This window comes from Miniopterus natalensis, chromosome 19 (assembly GCF_054644295.1).
Source record: "Miniopterus natalensis isolate mMinNat1 chromosome 19, mMinNat1.hap1, whole genome shotgun sequence".
Lineage (NCBI taxonomy): Eukaryota > Metazoa > Chordata > Mammalia > Chiroptera > Miniopteridae > Miniopterus > Miniopterus natalensis.
The window spans coordinates 31579434-31599281 of NC_142099.1; the positions used below are offsets into that span (position 1 = coordinate 31579434).

General features: G+C 55.1%; 1 protein-coding gene across 1 annotated transcript in view; it reads right to left on the reverse strand.

Annotated features, from left to right (window-relative positions):
• Positions 1 to 19848, reverse strand: part of NFASC (neurofascin) — a 126227-nt gene that overhangs the window by 20492 nt on the left and 85887 nt on the right. Inside the window, exons 11-24 of the mRNA XM_087827850.1 lie at positions 19633 to 19744; positions 19107 to 19273; positions 18510 to 18657; positions 17171 to 17295; positions 16314 to 16358; positions 15019 to 15120; positions 14534 to 14731; positions 13700 to 13770; positions 12217 to 12439; positions 10187 to 10302; positions 8326 to 8530; positions 6881 to 7003; positions 5695 to 5868; positions 3257 to 3271 (exon numbers count right to left, since the gene is read on the reverse strand). Of these exons, the coding sequence (XP_087683976.1) occupies positions 3257 to 3271; positions 5695 to 5868; positions 6881 to 7003; positions 8326 to 8530; positions 10187 to 10302; positions 12217 to 12439; positions 13700 to 13770; positions 14534 to 14731; positions 15019 to 15120; positions 16314 to 16358; positions 17171 to 17295; positions 18510 to 18657; positions 19107 to 19273; positions 19633 to 19744 (1824 nt within the window). The remainder of the gene's footprint in view (positions 1 to 3256; positions 3272 to 5694; positions 5869 to 6880; positions 7004 to 8325; positions 8531 to 10186; positions 10303 to 12216; positions 12440 to 13699; positions 13771 to 14533; positions 14732 to 15018; positions 15121 to 16313; positions 16359 to 17170; positions 17296 to 18509; positions 18658 to 19106; positions 19274 to 19632; positions 19745 to 19848) is intronic.

Below are 19848 nucleotides of genomic sequence, written 5' to 3' on the forward strand. Positions count from 1 at the left end.
GAAGGAACCTCAAGAGGCTGTTTTGCCCAGGTGGGCCGGGACTGCTCTAATTTTCTAATAATTTCTGGCAAATGCAATGTTCATAGGGCCTCCCTTTTCTATGATTATTTAAAAGGTGTCATAAAACACACACCTTAAAAGGCTTAAGTCATCCCACTCTGTGAAGCAGAGATTTGGGCCTCCCTGGCTACACACACAGGGTGTTACATTTCCCAAGCTATCCATTCTCTCACGTGTCCCTTGGTCCTTGTACAGAGGTACACACGCTCACACTCACACAGCCAGAATCACACATGCTACCCTGTGTGTCCCAGCGAGCAGCCTTAGGGGCAGAGATGCTGAGAGAGGCAGGGATAGAGTGAGTTCTCCCTGGGCCTGCTGGTCAGACAAGAATGACAAAGGGCTTGAGCATGCTTCCACATAGTCATGTCCCCTCCCTCTGATGGTCCCCTTTGCTGGGCGTGACTGAAAGGAAGGGATTCTCTCCGATGATGGTTACCTAGTTGCTCTTCCTTTGCTCAGTGGCAACAGTCTCAGGGTATTAGTGAGAGGCAAGGAACTTTTGCTTCCCAGGCATCACTGGAGTCACCTTGGAGGACGCAACCTTATCTGAGGTCACAACTGGCAGAGACCACTCATTAGCTATGTCTCATGGCTGGATGAGGCTGGAAAGGTGGGGAGAACAGAGGCAAGGAGAGGCTCCAAGGGGAAGGAAGGGACAGAGGGTCAGGTGAGTGAGTTGTCAGAGGAGTGTACAGATGGGGAAGGGAAGGGAAGGAAGGGGAAAGGAGGGGAAGGGAGGTTTTCCATGGGGAATGTGCCCAGTGCTCAGGTCAAAGGGGGTTCAGGTGATTTCATGCCCTGGGGTGGGGTTGGGTAGAGGACAGAAGGGAAATAAAGCCCAGAAGCGGGGATTATCCACAAAGTAGCCCCAGTCTGGACAGACATATTGCTAGGTCACCTCCAGCCACAGCAGGAACTAGAGGTTGGAAAACCACCCTGGCTCAGTGGAGACCACCAGCCTGGCAACTGAGAGGAAGGGGATCCAGAGCTGGAAGCACAGGACCCGGGCCCGAAGGCAGCATCTACCTAATGGTTGCCTGATGCACGCTGGAAGGCGCCCCAGCCACGGCCGAAGGCTTTCCACCAGTTTCGGGAACGCCATGTAGGAGATGGGGAAAATTGAGAAAAGATGACACGTCTGTTATTCATCTCTCTGACCCCAGAACCTGTCATGGAGCTGCCTGCCCAACATTTACAGATCTGAGCTGAGTCAAAGATGAGGACAGCAGTTTCCAGACATTTCCAGGTGGAAGGTTCAGTCCAAAAGAAGCCCACATGGTGCACGGACTGCTCTGGCCAGATCACAGATGGCCAGGACAGATGGGCAGCTGTCCTAAGAGACAGCAGGTATGGTGCACGGCGGGGGTCATCTTCACCAGGTGAGATACAAACAGATCAGTTTTGGGGAAAACCACCCAGGTTTGGGGAGGATGAGAGGAAAGGGAGCAGTGGGCCAGAAATCAGGCCCAGTCAAAAACGTAGAGCCTGGGTCCCATTGCCTGCCACCCGCAGACTGTGCAGAGGGCCTCACACACTCAAAGCTGAGAAGGGCTTATGATCTCATCTCATTACAAAGAAGGGCAGGGAGCCTCTACGTACGACCATGTCCCATGGAAGCTGGAGCCCAGGAAACAACACACTGACTGAGGGACCGAGACCCTGCGCTCATTCTGCAGACCACGAGCTTGGACCTCTTCCAGATGGGAAGTGCAAGCAGGGTGCTTGGAATCACACCCATCCCCCTTGCAACTGCCACTCACGACAGGCATGGATGCCCTGTGAGCAACAGACTCCCTGCCACCAGACCCGCCTGCCTTGGGTCCCCGGGTGCCAGGATGGGGGAGGCGGACCACGAGCTGCTTGACCAATGAGCTTCCAGCTGACTCTCCTGGTGCCCTCCCCGTGTCTCATCACTAAGTCTGCTCAGACTGCCCTGCGTGCCTGCTGTAACAGGCCCCGAAGAGGCTTGAAGAAGTCAGAGCAGCCCCCAGAGGACTGGGGAGGGGGAGGGGGAGGGGGATGGCAGAGCCCCACCCGCACATCTGGCTGACAAAACAAAGGCAAACTGAAGGAAGCAGGGTGTGCAACAGAAACAGAATCAACCTAAAAGGGGGTGGGGGTAAATGAGTGAAGGTGGGCAAGAAACCAAATTGGGCAAAGCAGCATCCTCATCATAAGCCACCCCTCAGATCCCTCACCTGGTTCTCAGTTCTCCCTGCTGCCTAGAGCCCGAGGAGACTCTGGCAAGCCCTTGCCCATAGCCCTTGCTCTGCCAGGGTGAGCCTTGTTCTCGGCTCCAAGGAGCAGGCGAAGGAAGCCTGGAGTCCCCTGCCTAGTGTCTCCAGCCTGAGGACAGGCCTTCTGTGGTGATGCACCCTTAGATGTTCCTCCAGCCCACAAAAGAGGACTTGAGAGGAGAAACTTGGTTACCAAGTCGGCTCCTACGTTGGTACCTGCCTATCCAACTCCTCACTTGGGTGCATCAACCTCCCAGAACGAGTGGAGACTGTTCTTAATGCTGAAGACTCTCAGAAGCTGGGTTTCTGAAAGGTGAGGGGACAATCAGTCTGTGGCGCTCAAAGACTCCAGATCCTGGAGCGCCTGACTCTACCCAAGGCTATGCACGCTGGTTCTCACTGACTGGAACCCAAGGGAGGTGGCAGAGCTGGTGCCGGGCCCCCATGCAGCATGCAAGGCCAGCATGCACAGTGTGCTCACCCACAGGTCACCCTTCCAGGGCCTGGCGGACTAGCCGGGGGACAGGACCCAGCTGTGCCCAATCGCAGTGCAGCATTCCTTCTTGGGGCACAGCCGGCCACCCGAAGGCTGCTGACCCTCTCTCTGTGCCGAGATGTCAGTCAAACCCAGGCAAGGCCCCAGGCGGTTCAAGGAAGTAATCACCCGGGTTCAGAGAAAGCTCTGGCTCCAGAGAACAGGTCTGGAGCCCATGCGTGTGGGGTCCCTTCTAAGTCATCCTCCCCCTCAATGGGGTGCAAATAGGAAGTGGGGGGAGGAGGGTGTGTTTGCCTCTGGTCCCACTCTCTGCACACATCCTTGACAGTCTGGCTGCCCAACCACTGAAAGGGTGAGTCTGGCGCATGCTTTCTCCCGAGCCTCTCCCTCCTCTGCCTTGGCTGGGCTCCGCCTGCATCGTCCCATGCCATGCCCATTACCTCCGCTGCTGGTACGGTACCTGCGGTTGGAGTAGCTTCAGAACACAGCGCCCAAGATGGCCAGAGAGGGAGAAAGGATACGAGAGGGAAGAGAAAACAGAATACAGGTGAAACACACGACAAGCAGGCAGAGGGGGCTCTGGTGCAAACCTGACCGGACAGTGTGGTCGGGTGCTGGCCACCGCCCTGAGGATGCCAACTAGTGTTCAGGGCTCTTGTTCGACTCCACTGGGGTCTGGTGCGTCTCTATATAAAATGTTCCATCTGGGTCTTGGAGACTTTTCTAATACACTCTGACTCTACTTCTACTCAAGGACTCTCATCTAAGAGGTGGCAGCTGGCACAGTCCCCCTAGAGTGCTGTGATCCTAGGTCTTTCACCAGGATGATGTCCTGCCCTGGCTGGGCTGACCTTTATGAAGCAGGCTGGGTGATCCTCCAAGATGCCAGGAATTGAGGGCATAAGGTGTAGGTGGTGCAGGGGGACACCAGCCCAGACAAAAGAATGGTTCCGGTACCTTTGGGGGTAGATGTTGGATAGTGCTGGGGTGGATGGGAGGAGGGGGAGCATATTTGCCCGAACCCTCCCCACACTACCTCGGCCTGGGAATGATGACAGACCACAGCCCTGAGGCGCCTGTCCTGCTCTGCAACCTCCGTTCTTTCCCACCAGTTGTACTTTATGAAATAAGAAACCCAACTGTGTACTGAGCCCTAAAAGGAATTCCTGAATTTGCTATAAATCCCGAAGTTGAGAAGAAAGCCTTTGTCCTCTTGTTGCCGGGAGCTGCAGAACTTTCCCTTGGTGGTCATTGGGGCTGGACAATGCATTTTTATCTGATGTCTATCCTGGGGTGGACAGGAGGAGGGAGAAGAAGCTTTCTTTATGTATCTCCTTAGAGTTAAGTAATCAAGAAAGTGCATCATCTCTGGCCTGGCCATGCCTTTAGTAATAGGTATGTATCAAGCACTTACCCCAAGTCCCCCAGCCCTAATAAACCACCCAATGGGGTTGGAAGGCCAAACTAGGAGGGGAGATTATTGTGTGGCTCACTCCTGGTTTACAAGACAAGAGAGGACCACAGAAAGGACCATATGCCTTTCTCCAGCTCCTGCCCCCCACTTCCACCCCCACCCCCACCCCGGTGCTGGCCCACTGGCGAGGGGAGCAGGGGCTGGAAAGGGATGCAGGGCTGCCTAGGAAGCTAAACTGGGAGCCAGGGTAAGGGTAAGGCAGCAGAAGCAGCAGGGCCTGGCAGCCCTGGGGAATGAAGCACCAATGCCCTCCTGGGTGGGGGTCGTTCTCAGGAGGGCTGATCTGGGCCAGGACCGGACTGCTGAACCTCAGCCTTCTGGAGAAAGCACGGGACACAATAATCTCCTGCCAGCTTCACGGATCCCCACTCTCATCACCTCTTCCTTGAAGTCTTCCCTTTCGGCCTCAATCCCCCAGCCCCTGCACAACCACACACCTTGCTCATCTACACATAACATTCCTCATGCTAAACGGCGACTGGACGCCCTTGTGGATTCTCCCCTTCTGGGCTGTGCGCTTATTGTCTATCACCCCCTATTTCTGGCACAGTGCCCTGCACCTCACATTGTGGGTGCTCAAGAAATGGCTTTTGAATAGACCACCGTACCCCCGGAGAGGCAGTGGGATTCCCCCTTTCATAGGGGATCACTGATATCAAAGCTTCTACAGTCACAGCCCTGAAGAAGCTCCTGGGTATCAGTCAGCATGTGCAGGTGGGCCCGGAGCCCCCTCTAGTGGAGTTCTCAGGCAGGTGCAGCTCCAGTGAGGATGCTAAGCTCCTGGAAGATGCTGGGACCCAGGAGATGAACCCATTTGCTCTCTCTGAAGCTAGTTTGGCAAATGGCTGTTTCCCAACTCTCCTTCCTCTCCACAGCCTGACAACTCACTAAGTTCAGGCCGCAAGGAGGGACTACATCTGCTCACGATCCAGGCAGGTGGCCTCAGTCAAGGCTTCCTTGGCCTCCTTGGCCCCACATGCCCTTGGGGGAAATAGGGGTGTCCCCAGAGCCCTCATGGGGCTCCCATGGAGCCTTCATGCTCCCTCATCAGGTGAGCACTTTCACTATTCCTTGGAGTTCATTAGCATATGTGCTTCCAACACACTTCCCCTCCTCTCCTCATCTCTGCTCAGGACTCAGGTTCTCTTCTGTACCCCCCACCAGAGGGAAAGATGACAGATGTTAAGTGGCTGAGCAAGTCAAGGCAGTGTGGGGACCCAGGTCTGATGACAGGTCTGAGGAGATCTGAGTTGTCCAGACATCGCCGAAACCTACCTGTCAGCATACGAGGCGGGCTCTCTGCTTCAAGGGCCAAAGGACCTGCAGCCTCATTTCCTCTCTGTCCCGGGAGGCCGGGCAGAGGGTTTCTCTGGCATCTGATTAGCTGGGCCTGGTCATCCCTGAGGCTGCCACGGTGCACCTACCTTCATTTGGGGGTGCCGGCGACTCCTCCGTGACTGCTTCCCCAGAGCCCACCTGCGTCCTGGCGCTCAGGGTGAAGCGGTAGCGTGACACAGGGTCTGCTCTTTGCACCGTGAACTTGGTCTGATTGGGAGAGAAGTTCTCCACCATCTGCTTCCCTACTTTGGTTCCATTAACTGGGGAGAGAGAGGTAAGTGGAGTTGAACTGTGGCGATGCCGACCCCGATGGGTTATACAATCTGCAGCTGGAAGGAGCAAACCTTCCCCACTCTGCTGGAAAGGGAGACGGTGGACCCTGCCCCGTGTGTGCACCTGAGGACTCGGGCGATGGGAGATTTGGTTCAAAGGCAGTGTGCAGGGCAAGAACTCCTTTCTGCCTGTTTGATGACACGCCAGGGTCAATACTTTTTCACTCATCTTGTTATCTCTAGCTCACTGCGAAGTCATGTGGCTGATTCTGAAAGACTCAGTTTATAATCCCCAAGCCTTTTCAACAAGGACAAAACTTAGGAGTTTCTTTCTTCCTTTCAAACAGAACTAGGGCAAACCCACTAGAGCTTTTGGTGGTTAATGCCTCCTGTTCTCTGTACCTCAAGAGATCGATCCGGAGCAGCATTCAAGCATACAACATATTAAAACTGTTAACACAATACCCAGCCCCTGGAGCTTCCCAAGGAGGTACACCACCACCTACTTTAGAGGGTTTAATGTTCTCAAATGTAATGACACTCCTGTCCCTGCATGGTGACACTGAACTCCCAAGGTGAGGTCTTCCCAACCCAGGCTCCAAATTCTACATATAGCTGCCTTCCCGAAACCGACTCCTTGCTAAGGTGGCCCTGAGTGTTGGGCGGGTTCCTGGGCAGGTACTGTCTCCCCCCTGGATGGACGTTCTGTCAGATGAGGAACTCCTTCTCCTAGACTTGTAGGTGTTGGAGACTATAAGACCCCCGAGGGCTGGGGTTGGACCCCTTATTAGACCAGAAGCTCCCTTTGTCTCATGGGGCCGACTAGAAGCTCCATGCAGGAGGACTTGTTAGGAAAGCAGGGACTGGGTCTCATCTGCCTCCCCTAATCCTAAGGGGAACTGTCTCCTGGCAATGCCCTCTACACCACAGGCTCCCCTGTTCCTTAGGGAAAGTGGGTTTCTGATCTCCAGGTTATCAAGAGAAAGCAGAGCAAACGTACAGGCCAAATATCTGAGAGAATATCCAGTGAGGATCCCATTGGGGTGCTCTGGATGGTCCCACTCCAGGTTGATTGTCTGCAGGTTGGGCTGCCGGACTCGGAAACGCCTGGGGGCACTGGGTACTTGGGGAAGGAGAAGAGAGTGGGGGAGGTGAAGGGGAGAGGAGGGGGGTGGGCAGGGTGGGGAAAACAAAACAAAGCACAAGTATGAAGGCACTGATCTCGGGCAACCCCAAGCTAGGCAGCTGCTAAGCCAGAGCCCATCTCCCATCCAGGATGGTGTTTCCCTGGTTCAGGACGAGCGTAAGTCAAGGTCTCCTTTAGCAACTACCCTGGATTCGGCACATTAGGCTCCGATCCTGCAAAGACACCACCAAGAGGGGCAGAGCAAGTCTCACGCAGGGAAACAACTGTCCCTGTCTCCTACAGAGGCCGCAGCTCCTGATCCTCAGACAAGGATTCTCACCTCTGGGTCCAAGCAGCAGGTCCAGGCCTCCGAGGTGAGGCTGCTGGGTTCAGAGGGGAGAGGAAAGAAAACCAAGACGGAGCCCGTGGAGGTGAGAAGCAGGGGCGAAGGGGAGAGGCGGGTGGTAAAAGCCAAACGAGGGGGGAAAGACGGGAATAAAGAAGACAACTGGCGGGTGTCAGGTGGTTAGAGCGCCGTCCTAATAAGCCAAGGTCATGGGTGGATCCCCGGTCAGGGCACATACAAGAATCAACCAAGGAATGCACAAATAAATGGGGCAACAAATCAATGTTTCTCTCTCTCTAAAATTAATAGATAAAAAAAAGAAAAAGAAAAGACGAGGGAAGAACAAAGGAGAGTCGAGAGAGGAGGCAGAGGAAAGTAACAGTTAAGAAAGTTGGGAGGAGAAACAGAAACGGATGAAGGAAGCACCAAGCCAACGAGGGGACTGGCGAGCACAGGAGATGAACTGGGGATGCCGTGGGTGTCTGCCTTCTGGGACTAGGCAACCATGAGCCTGTAGGAGGCAGGTGCCCCTCTGCAGGGCCACTGCACCCATGGCCAACAATCTCAGCGAGAGCTTCTTGATTGCAGTGGTGAGAGCTCTAGGTCCTGGGTGCTGGCGAACAGACCAGATGCCTCTAGGTGGTCAGGGTGACTGCACTTCAGCCTCAGGAGGTGGCAGGCAGCCCGGGCTCCCGCAGTGCCCTGGGCGTCAGTCTGTACGGCCCATCTGGAATTATGTCCTCAGGCCACACAAGTATTCTCTTGAGGTACAACCTCATCAGGGCAGGCCAACTAGGCGACACAGTGCTGTGTGGGAATGGTGGGAGCTGCTGAGCTCACAGGTCATCTGCTCCTTGCGGTCATGCAGAGGTCAACTGGTGCTGTCCGTGCCAAGCCACAGTGAGCTGCTCCAGTCCACCCGAGTGCGGGACCCTTGTCCTGCCCACCCTGAAGAGCTGCCGGCCAGACCTACCTCCTTCCGGGGTGGTGAACTCCTTGGTTTCACTGCGAGGCCCATCGCCTCTCCCATTGACCACAACCATCTCCAGCTTGTAGTTGCTGTAGGGAAAGAGGCGGGACACCACACCCCGGAGGCGGTCACCAGGGAAGCCGGCTTGCTGTCTCTTCTGAGACACCCACAGGCTCTTCAGTAAGCTGCTCTCCCTCCAGTAGTAGGCCTTCAGGACAGAGGCAGGCCGGTGAGGGGACGCCAGGCAGAGCTGGGTTAGTTGTTAGTGGTGGTGGTAGCGACCGGTCTTCCCTTTGCTTGCCACAGGCTCCAGATCCCAAATGAACTCATCAGTCCCACACAGGGCTGGGGAAGTGGCCTGACAGTCCCCATTCATTAGCCACTAGCGAGTATGAATGGATGTCAAACAAGAAATAGGGCTTTTGGTGTGAATCACCTCTCTGGAGAACAGGCAAGTTGGCCAGACTTACAGCTGTGCTGCTTCGCCATGAGCCTTATTTCCAAGCTGGGGGACAGGCTGCTTAGGAGTCTGAGCCAAAACCACAAATATAAGCCGAGGGTCCAAGCATGGAAAGCTCTGTCCTGTGCTAAGAGATCACACCCCCTGAGTCAGTTTAGTAAGGTTTAAGACAGACAGCAGAGGAGAGGTGAAAAGTAGTGGGTTACCCCCAGAAGTCTGAATATGAGAAAGGGTAGAGAAACCCTTTGAAGTCAAATGTTTCTTTTAATATTGTTTGAAGACCTTTAGACTGGAATAGACACGTGTCCAAGTCAGTGAGATGCCAGGCTGCCTGGTGGCGAGAGCTTGGATGGGATGGCCTATGGAAGGTGGCAGTGTCACAGTAATGTTGAGTCTGTGACACAGGTATGATTAGCATGGGTAGGAAGCTCCAGGTCAGGCTGCCGCACCAGCATCACCCAGGCCTCCAACCGCAAGAGGAGGAAGTGCAGACTTAAGAGGGGGACCCAATGGGCCCTTTAGCCAGAAAAATCTCCAGGCGAGTAGGTCAAGGGTACAAGCCAACCGTTAGGGAAGAGCTCGTTCAAGTGTATCCATCATCTTGCTTGCCTTCCCCCATGTTCAAATTCATTTCCAAGAAGAGACAGACCCCCTCCACTCTGCCCTAATTATCTACCAGCCAATGCTCAATGATCCCTGAGGTCACAGGACCTGTGTTATCCCGTGGCTATAGCCGCCCTCCCCTCCGAGGCAATTTTAAATAGAGCCACTCATAGGAAGAGCCTTGCATACCCTGGGTTTTTCTCCCTTCCCCCAACTCAGCTCACCCTCTCAAAGAAGAGAGAAGATGAGCGGAAACTGCTTATAGGCAGGAGGACCAGGAGAAGCCATGAGCCCGGATAATCCGTGTCCTGGATAACCCGGAGCTGGCTGCGGCAACGGGGAAGGCCTTTGTACCCTTTTAGTGGTTACACCTGTTAGTTGGGGCTTCACAGAATCAGACTGGGTGAGGCAAGCAGCCCAGCGGGGACCATTAGGAGCAGGCAGGGGTAGCTCAATGGTGCTTCAACAGAGCCTCTGAGGATGCGTGTGCATCTGCTCACGTCTTACAAGTAGGTGTGCGATGCAACACCCACCCAAACCCACCACCTTCACGTGATTTTCTGCTGAGCAGAATCTCTCAGCATTTCCATTGTAGGACACAGCTGGAGGTGTGTGTGTCCATATATATATTTGAGTATAATTTTGAGGAGATAGACCTAGACATCATCTTCTTGAATCAACTCTGGATTCAACAGCTACCCCTAGAGCCCCTTCCAAATATTTCATGGCCTGCATCTGCTACCCCCTTGCCCTGGTTACGGAGCTGGGTAGTTAGGCAGGGTGGGGAGCTGGCTTCCTCACTCGGTACTCTCTGAGCTGGCCCTGGACCGTGTCGGAGTAGACGCGGTTCCACTGAAGGCTGATGGCCGTGCTGTTCAGGACTCGGATTTTAACGTCAGTGGGTGCAGCCCTGGGATCTGCAATGTGTGGGGACAGAGAGCAGGTTATGCTGACAGGGCTGACCCCAGGACCCCAAGTTCCCCACAACTTGTTCTCTGCTGGCCATATCTCCACCCCACTCAGGACCCTGGGTACACCCTGAGGGCAGGGGCTATGCCTCCTCCATCAGGCTATACTTGGAGGAGTGGGGAAAGGCTCAGAACAAAATGGTGGCAGTTCAGGTAGGAGGGCAATTATTTGCTACCCTTACATGCCGGGTAGTCTGTTTGTCCCTCCATTCCATTCTCCACCCTTCCCCACCCTGCTCCATGTCTCAGGAGGCTGCTCTTTCTGGACCGTATCAGCTGGGCTCCCTTATTCTCAGGTTTCCAAACAGGAGATCCTGGGGCAGAAGGAGAGGCAGCTATTCCTCGGGCTGCCTGTTTGCAGGGCTGAGGGTGGACAGCGTTGCATTCTTCTGCCCAAGGCCATGTGGGTGGCCCTCGATGGCCATGGTGACTCACCCATCCCCTGACCCTTCAAGGCTCAGAGCCATTCCCTGCTGTGGCTAGCCCTCCAGGTGGTTCACCATACCTTGCTGTTTCCCCTCTAACCCCGTGCTCACACTAGAAATAGTTGCTTTGAGTGGCATTTGTTTCCTGCCAGGAAACATTACCAAAGGCGCCCAGTCCATGACTGCTGGAAAGGGAGGGCCACTCCCTCCTGCATAACTGATTCCTGCCCCCTTTCTCCAATCTGCTGCAGAAGCAGTTCTGCCCTATCCCCTCTACTCCAGCAGAGCAGAGGCCACAGGGGGAGACAGATGCCATGGAAACTATGGGCAGCCCATGAAGCCCATGACCAGATGCTGCTTATTCCACACTTACCGTCCAGGAGTCTCCTGTCCAGAAGTGTCTGTCACCGTGGAGATGGGGAGTGGGATGGACAGAGGGCCCGCTGACGCCCTCTGCTTATCTCCCAAGTGAGTTCAATCCGCAATCACCTCCAGGAAAGTGGGGCATAGGGCCTGACCCTCACTTCTTCCCAGCTTCACAAGCATCCACTGGCCCTACTCCTGACTCCAACACGGCCCCTGTGACTTGTTCCTCTCTAAGACTCTCCCCAGCCCCCCTCCTTTTTGGTCAGTCACCCCATGATCTCTTCTTAGATCAGACCCAGGCCCAGACCCACTGGGGTATGAATCACCCTGTCCTGGGGGCAGTGTTACACTGACTCTCCTGCTTTGCTCAGCAGCCTGCTGGATTGATGTGCTGGGATGGATGGGAAACCAAGCACATGCTTCCACACATATGTCCAGAATCCTGTTGATTCATCCAGTGCAAGCCTCTAAAGAACGTCTCTTTCTATGCTCAATTCCAAGGGCAAAGAGCACCACTAGGAATACTGGCAGGTGACTGGTCTGGGTGCTTCCAGTCTGGGGCTCTGCAGACCTTCTCCACCCCTGAAGGCCTCCCTTGGGGAGCCTGGGGAGGAGTCTGGCCTGTGGCCCTGCTTCCTGTGGAGGAGTCTAATGGCTCTTGGGATGCACAGTCCTGAAGTCTTGCTTGGTGCAGCAAGAATTCGCAATGAGGTGGATCAGAAGGCGTGGGTTCTATTTTCATGTCTGACATTTGCTGTTGTGTAATACTGGCAGGAGTTTTCCTTGCAGGGCCTCAGTTTTTGCATCCGTAAGATGAGAGTATTGGGCTAGGCGATGATGTTCACTAATTTTAACTAGTGTTCAGATGACAATATTCTCGCTCCTGACATTATCAGGGGCCCATCTGATATTATGTAGGTCACTGTAGGGGATTTCTCTTTCCTAGGAACTAGCTGTCCTCCCAGGCTGTTCTTGAAGTCCCTCGACCCACCCCAAGTTTCCCAGTCTGTGAAGGTGGCCCTTATGCAGCCCAGTGGAGGGTCTGCGGTGGGGGACAGGGGAAGGTACTCACAATCTTCTCCTGAGTAACCGATGACAGTGTCTGGCTCGGGGCCCTTCCCAAAGTCATTTTCGGCCTGCACTCGGATCTCATAGGGCACGTAGACAGGGGTCTGCCCTACCACATAGCGGGAGCCCCACACTGTCGCATTGTTCCAGGACTCCCGAGCCTCTCTCCGCCGCCACTTGACGATATAGCGCAGGTTGGGGCCGAAGGCGGAGGTGGCATTCATGGGCTGAGGGGGGAGAGACAGAGGGCGAGGTGGAGGGGCCGGCAGGGGGTCCAGGCCCACCCACAGATGCATTCTCTTTCTATGTCTAGCACCCCACCCCGATCTGCCCAACACTGACCAGCCCCCCACCCTCGCTGAGTCCTTCAAGAGGGACTGAACCCAGCAGCACATAGATTTTTTGTGACAAAGGTGTCACCCAAGACATTGTCACCATGACTCCCACATTTGCAAGTGCATAGGGAGCAAAAGCCTTATTTTTGACAGGACGCTTTCCTACGATGGAGCCACAAGAAAAAATATAGATGATAATATAATATTCTCCAAAGTCAGAAAGGTGTGAGTTCTGGTTTAGCCACTGCATGCCTCCAGCCAGTGAACTCAAAATTACAGAGCCGGCTTCAGGTCTATGAATCCAGGCACGTCTGCTCGGTCCTTCCCAGCGGGTCAGAGTCTCTAGGAGTGGGTGGAACTCTGGTCTCTGTCCCCTAAGGGTCTGCCCGGGAAGCAGTCCCTGGAGCCCGAAGGACAGAGCGCAGACCACAAGCCAATGGTGCCCAGTCCGAGATGTGCCCCCTGCTGGGATCTGGCCCAGCCCCATTGCTAAGGCTGTTGGGAGGCCAGGCCCTTGCAGGATGGGGATGGTCTGGACTCCAAACACCGAGCGTCCTGTTTCCACCACTTGTGGCAATGACACAGAAGTGTGAGTATTTCAGCAGCCGAGTTTACATCTCTCAGACTTGGAAGTGGTTTGGAAAAAAGTCATTTTGAGGTGACACATCTAATTTTGATCTGGAAATGTAGTCAGTGGGCCAAAATGAAGATGGGGTTTTTCAATCCTGGCCTAGAGTTCTCTAGTCCACTCCTCGACTAAGAGAAGGTCTACACAGAAAATGCCCCAGCTGCGGGCCTCTCCTCACTCCCAGCAATCTCGTGAAAGGAGTCGGACACACCAAGGCGAGCACCGATGTTCATGGGAAATCCTCGCCAGAGCCCAACCTCAACCCCTCCTTCTTCTGAAGTCCACTTTATTTTGCTGCTTGTCTGTGAAGTTGCCAGATTGGCCCAGTCACCTCCGCTCCTCTGTCTTAAATCTGTCCGGATACGCTCCTGCTTGGTTTCTGGATGCCCAGCGCAGAAGAGCGGCCACCAGACCAACCAGGCCGCCTGAGCCACCCTCTGGCCTACGGTGTCAGGGGTATAAAGGGCGAGGGATCCCAGATGCACACTGCCGCCCTCCAAGGTCAGGCTGGGAGGGACACTCACCGTCCACGTGATCTCCATGTTGTTCTTCCTGGTCCCCTCTCCTTTCACATCGCTAGGATTGGACTCAGGGGCTGGAACCCAAATTGACACAAAGTTCAAGTTCAATTTGTGCCTTACCAGGGCGTGGTGAGCAACCTGTCCCTCTCACCTGCTCAGTCTCTTCCGTGCTTTTCCTCAGTATCTCTCTGCACTGTCTCATGGGCAACTGGACTTGCTCTGCCATTTCTCATGTGTGTGATGTGCTTTCCTAGCTAAGAGTTAACTCCCTTTTAATTTTAATCCCTCACCAGATAGATTTATCTTGAGGCTTTTCACACTTTAGATGTTCATATAGCCAACTCCATGTGGATTATCCCCTTTGTGGGTTATCCACTAAATATGTTTAATAGTAGGCTGGTTTATCCCCGGCATTTAACATTTTTGGGAATGTCAATGAGCTAGTGTGATTTCAGAAATCTAAATGTTACCCAGGAAAAGAAATCTGATAGAATACCAGATTACAGATTTCTGCAGCAAGTCTTTGCCACAGCTCTTCCCTTTAAAGCAGATCATCAAGAATTATTGGTAACATTGGTAATAATAAACATGACAGTTCACATGTATAGAGTGCTTACTATATGCCAGGCATCGTGGTAAGTACTAGAATTGAATTTCAGTTGGAATCCTCACAATCCCCATGCTGGCAGGTGTTACTCTGTGTTTTACAGAAGAGGAGGCCAAGCCTTGGAGAGGTTAAGTTACTTGCCCAAATTCATGAGGCTGGGGCCTGGGGGCACCCAGTTTGAGCTCAGGGTGCCTGACTCCAGTGCCTCCTGTTAGCTCTTGAATACTCACGTGCTCCGCTGGTTCTGTAGCGCTCAGATGGGAGGCTGGGGTGGCTGCTGCCGACCTCGTTGACAGCAATGACCCGGAACTGGTAGTTGACATAGGGGGACAGCTGCAGGACGGCCGAGTTGACACTGCCTGGGAACTTGGAATGGTCATGCCAGACCCCTGGCTGGAACTGGTCCTCTTCAAACTGGACAACATAGTCTGAGTGGGCAAGGAAAACAGAGCTGTTTCAGGAGCTGAGTCGGCAGACTTCTTCCTTAACAGCCCCCCTCGTGACTTTCATTAGCTCAAAGCCTCCCTCTGGGAGACAGAGGCACAGGGAGAGTTCCTATCACAACACTGAAAGGGAACCAAGGCTTCCGTGTGTTCTGCAAACAGCCCAGGGCACGGGGCAGGTGAGGCAGATGTGGGACCAGACAGCAGGGAAGGCCTGATTGCCAGCTGCTCCCCCGCCCCCCGCTGAACTGGAGCGCAGGGCCCCGGCTGACCTGTGATAGGGCTGTTGTTGTCGTCCCCTGGGATCCAGGTCAGCCTCACGCTCCTCTCGGCCAGGTCAGTGAGCTCCAGGTCCCGGGGTCGGTCGGGCCGTCCTGGCAGCAGAGGGGGAAGACACCACGCAGGACTCCCAAGTTAGGGCCAGCCTGTCCTTGTGCTGGCCCCAGCCCTGGACACTGTCCCTGGAGGGCTGAGATCACCAAGGCAGGTACCATCCCCAGCCTGCCCAGAGGGTCAGCACAGGGACCACCCCTTTCCCTCAAGGGTTCAAGGAAGAACAAAGAGGAGACTCCAGTTGCACACCCCTCCCCCCAAGAGTATCCAGGATCCTGGCACAGAGAGAGGACTGGGACCAACCCATCCATTTCTGCAGGCAGCCTTAGCATGCAGGCGTTCGGAAACGCTCTTCACTAGCACGTGTTCACAGCATTTAGGAAGTCCAGTGAGCAAGTGTGCAGTTTTGTCTCACTTTCTCATGATTGTTATTTTCTACTCTGTTATGCCATGGCTCCAAGGGGCAGGGGCCAGAAGGGTGTTTGGAGCGCTGAGCAGGGAAGACAGTTCAGGGAATGGGAGGGACAAAGGGGACCAGGCCAGGGAGGAAATGGGGACATGGCCAAGAAGTTTCAGTGATGGGCAGAAGGACAGGAGCTCAGCAGGCTTCCTAACAGGGGTGTGGCAGCACCTTTTGGGGACTCCAGTCTCACTGGATTGCCTTAGGGGGTGTAAGTGCCATCCCGGCCTGGGGATAAAGCTGCCGTTGACTCAGGGGGTAGGCATAATTTCCCCCATAGGGCTCCTTGAACCAGCCATTTCCACATGTTGGCCGATTACTAGAAGAATCTGGAAGGTGAGTCACACGAGCCCACATTCGTGTACATGGACTGTACATGGGTACACAGTGCTGGACTTGGAGAGGCTGCAGGAAACATGGACCCACAGATAACTTGAAGCAAGTGGGCTCTCCTGACTGGACCGCACACACGTCTGAGAAGAGGCCACCCCATGGGTGTGGTGAGAGGCCAGAGGTAAAGGATGTGGGTGACATGGCAGCCAAGGACCTCTAAGCCCAACCTGCAAATGAAGCAGGCAGCCCGGAGCAGGGCTGTGATGCTCACGGCTCAGGGAGGTGGCTGTGGGCACTGGAAGGAGCTGATGGGGCAGGGCCTGGGGAGCGGGACCCACCACCCACACATAACACACCCTAGCTGGCAGCGATCTCCTCTTAGATCCCAACCTTCCCAAGCCTAGTGAGGGCTTGGTGAGGGTCCCCATTAGTATGAATTACCTTTGGGCAGGGCAGCCAAACGGTTAGTTGGAGTGGTCTGATCAGCTGCAAAGGTAAGACGGGTTATCTAGGTTAGCAGGTTATCTGGGGTTAGAGGTGTTCTAGAAGGCTGGGAACAGGCAGTGAGGCTGGAAGAGCTGCCCCGTGATGTGTTCCCTCCCCTCCACAGAGCCCCTCACTCCTTAGAGAGGCCCTCCTGTGTCCTCCATCTCCTTCCTGTCCCAGTGCTCGCCTCATGCCTGGGCCCTCCATCTCCTGCGACCGTGCACCTCCACCATGGAGGGGACAAGAGTACACCACCAAGAGTAACGGCAGTGGGCACCCAGAGAGAGGACAAAGGTGATGAGGGACAACGGGGGCTCTGCCTCCCTGGTTGGGAGCGGCTCCTTCCCCAGGGTGGGGATGGCTTAGGATTTCCAGTTCGTCCTGGATGACCTGGGATCATCTTGCTAAGTGCACAGCGCCCTGTGAAGTCCACCGGGAAGCAGGGGGAGGGGAGGAAGGCTAGCAGAGGTGTTGGATGGACAAACACAAAAGTCAGTCTTGCTTTTATGACGGATCGTTTTAATGAACTTAGTGGTTTAGAGTTAGCTGTCAAGTTGGTAAAAATGACCACAACAGGAACCCCTTTCCACCGCCCGCTCTCACTCAGGTAAGGATTTGGGGAGTTAGTAATTCTACTTAGGAGGCCAGTCACCCAGCACAACTTGTTTTGAAAGGAGCAGCTTTCTGACCCTTAGATCAAAGGGCAGGACACGCCACGCCTGGCTGGCCCGCTGTCCACAGAACTGTGCAGGGCCCACGGCTCCTGTGGCTGCAGGAAGGGAGAGGTCAGTGCCACTGGCAGCGGCAGTTACCTAGCACAGTGAGGTAGGCCTTGGCCAGGTCCTGGTCCAGCTCGGTGCTGGCGACGCACGTGTAACTGCCCTGGTCCCGCTCGGCCACACCAAAGATGGTCAGGGAGTCGTCTTCCTTCTTCATCCTGCAAAGGGACCCGAGGGGTTGGGAGGAGGGCGAGTGGGGAGAAAATGGGGGGGAAGGACAAGGGGAGTGCCAGGCACCGTCTGCTGCTTTCTCCCCGAAGCAGGGTGCTGAGTGAGAGCGGGAGGCAAGTCTCTCAGGCTGGGCTGGGCAGCCTCAGCCCCTCCTAGGGGACACTTAGCCCCATCTCGATGCTCTGGGAGAGAGAGGGTCTTCACCGGCACTTAGGTGCTTAATAAGGGGAAAAGAAACACGGCGAGGCTAATGGGGCCCTGAGCCGTGCTCACGGTCCTCAGATCACACACTGCTCTCCGTGCCTTCCTCGCACTGTGCGCCCCTCCCAAATTAAAGCACAGTTAGACCCACCCCCAAAAGGCAGATGGAGACCTCTCTTCTTCCCATACTCCAGTCTGTCTTCAGCCCAGACCGGCCTCTGCACCTGGGCTTAGGCGAGGTGCCCGTGCTCCTCTGAACCGTCACCCATAGAGGGAGGGCACCAAAGCGCAGGCGGGCTGTGAGCATCGGCTGAGTGCCAAATGTCTGTGCCTGCCTCAGGGGGCACCCCTGCAAAAAACCAGGTGGTTGCTGGGAACAGCTGGTACCTGTGGCCAACCTTAGGGAAAGAGGTACAGCAAAGAGCCCTGTGGGGGGAGGCCTGGGCCCTGACTGCTGTGTAGAAACACCAGTGGGGATGTGTGAACACTATCAGTGCCCAGCCCTCCCCCCACACCAAAGAACTCCAAATCTGGGGTGAGGAAAGGGGCAGGCTTGGGTCTAGTAAAAGCATCCCAAGTCCAGCAAAGGTTGAGAACCACACTAACCAGAGTGGTCCTGGTCGGCTCGGGCCAACCCTGCCCCCTGCTGGAGAATAGGGGTGCTGCAGGCAGGCTGAAGATGGGGCTGGGCTCCCGGCTGTGATGCAGAGGAGGAGGGAGGGGGTGAGGCGAGAGAAGTGAAGGGAGAAAGGAGTTGGAAAGAGAAGAGAAGGAAGGAGAAACAGAGAGCTGATGGGAGAGAGGGAGAAGGGTGCAGGGTAGGGGTCTCCCCTGAGCTGGGGGGAGGGGGGCGTCACCAGGACCATCTTGCACAAAGCAGCAGTTCCTCAATGACATGCATGAACAGGTTCCTGACCCCTGGGACCTTCAATGTGTCGAGCAAGGGAAAAGAGAAGGGCCCCCAACTAGCACCAGGAGGAGGTTAGGAAGGTGCGGAGACCTGCTCCCGATGTATAGCGGCTGGTCGTCCTTCAGCCAGGACACCGTGAGTTTCAGGGAGGGGTCGTGCTTCACCCGACACTCCAGCTGCACTGTGGTGCCCTTTTTGGCAATTTGGTCCTCAGGCATCCGGAAGATCCTGGTGGGGTCTGTGGAGAAACCCAGGGTGCTCGTCAGTGACACGCTCCCTGCCCAACATCCCAGCATGGACATGGCCTGACATGGAGATGGCAGACAGAGTAGCCCGCTGTATGAATGGGGGAAAGCCTGGTGCGGGGGATCACAAGTAGTAAACAATCCCCAAACCCTTGCTATCTGGCTCTGAAGATATGGTGCAATTTCTGGGGTGGCAGTGGGAGCTGGTGTGGGTAGGTCCTGGTCCTAATGCCATCTGGACCAGGCTGATAATGCCTTAGTGTTCCCAGCACCCAGGCAGCCGGAAGCCCTGGGAGGACACACAGACCTATTGGGAGTGTCCCACTGGGGATTAAACATTAGGTGTGTGCATTTTCAAAGTGAAAGCACACGCGGATAACTTGGAGAAGACAGCTTCCTTTCCCGGCTGGCCCCTGCCCTCCACCCCAACCCTCTCCTTTACCTTTGACCTCCAGGCGGACCTGGTTTTCAGCTTTGCCCAGGATGTTGGTGGCAACACAGGTGTAGATGCCTTGGTCCTCTTTGCGGATCATCTTGATTTCCAGACTGCCGTTCTCGTAGACATGGTAGTTGCCACCATCCAGGTTGCTTCCTTGCCCATTCTTAAACCTCACGACACAGCAGAAGAACACACAACACACTGAGAAAGGACTGGCCCGTGGGAGTGGGGGCAACCACTCGAGAGAGTTTGGGCAGTGGAAGGAGCTCCACGCTAGGAACCTGAAGCTCTCATCCTTGTAGGGTGTGCCTCTAACCACTGAGTAGCCCTGGCAAGTTTCTGCCCCTCCCTGGTCCCCAGTTTCCTTCTCGGCACAAGGGGAGGTGACCCAGCTGATCTGCCAACTTTCTCCCAGCTTTGACCATTTAAGGTTCCCAGGCCTTGCCGAATAGCTATTATGGGCCAGATGGGTATGAAGGAGGTGAGACAGGTGACCCCTGTGGGGGAGGTCTGGTCTCCTGGAACTTACCATCGGAGTGTGGGGATGGGGGACCCAAAGAAGGGACAGTCCAGTCGCGTCCGGTTGTACAGGATCACCCGAATGAGCTGGTTCCGTGGGGACAGCATCCGAGGTGGCACATCTGCAATTCCCAGACAACCGATCTTGGGTGGGGAGTCTAATTTCCATTTCTTTCCCTTGGTCTTATCTCTACCTGCCTTCTCCATAGTGCTTTCCAAGTGCCAA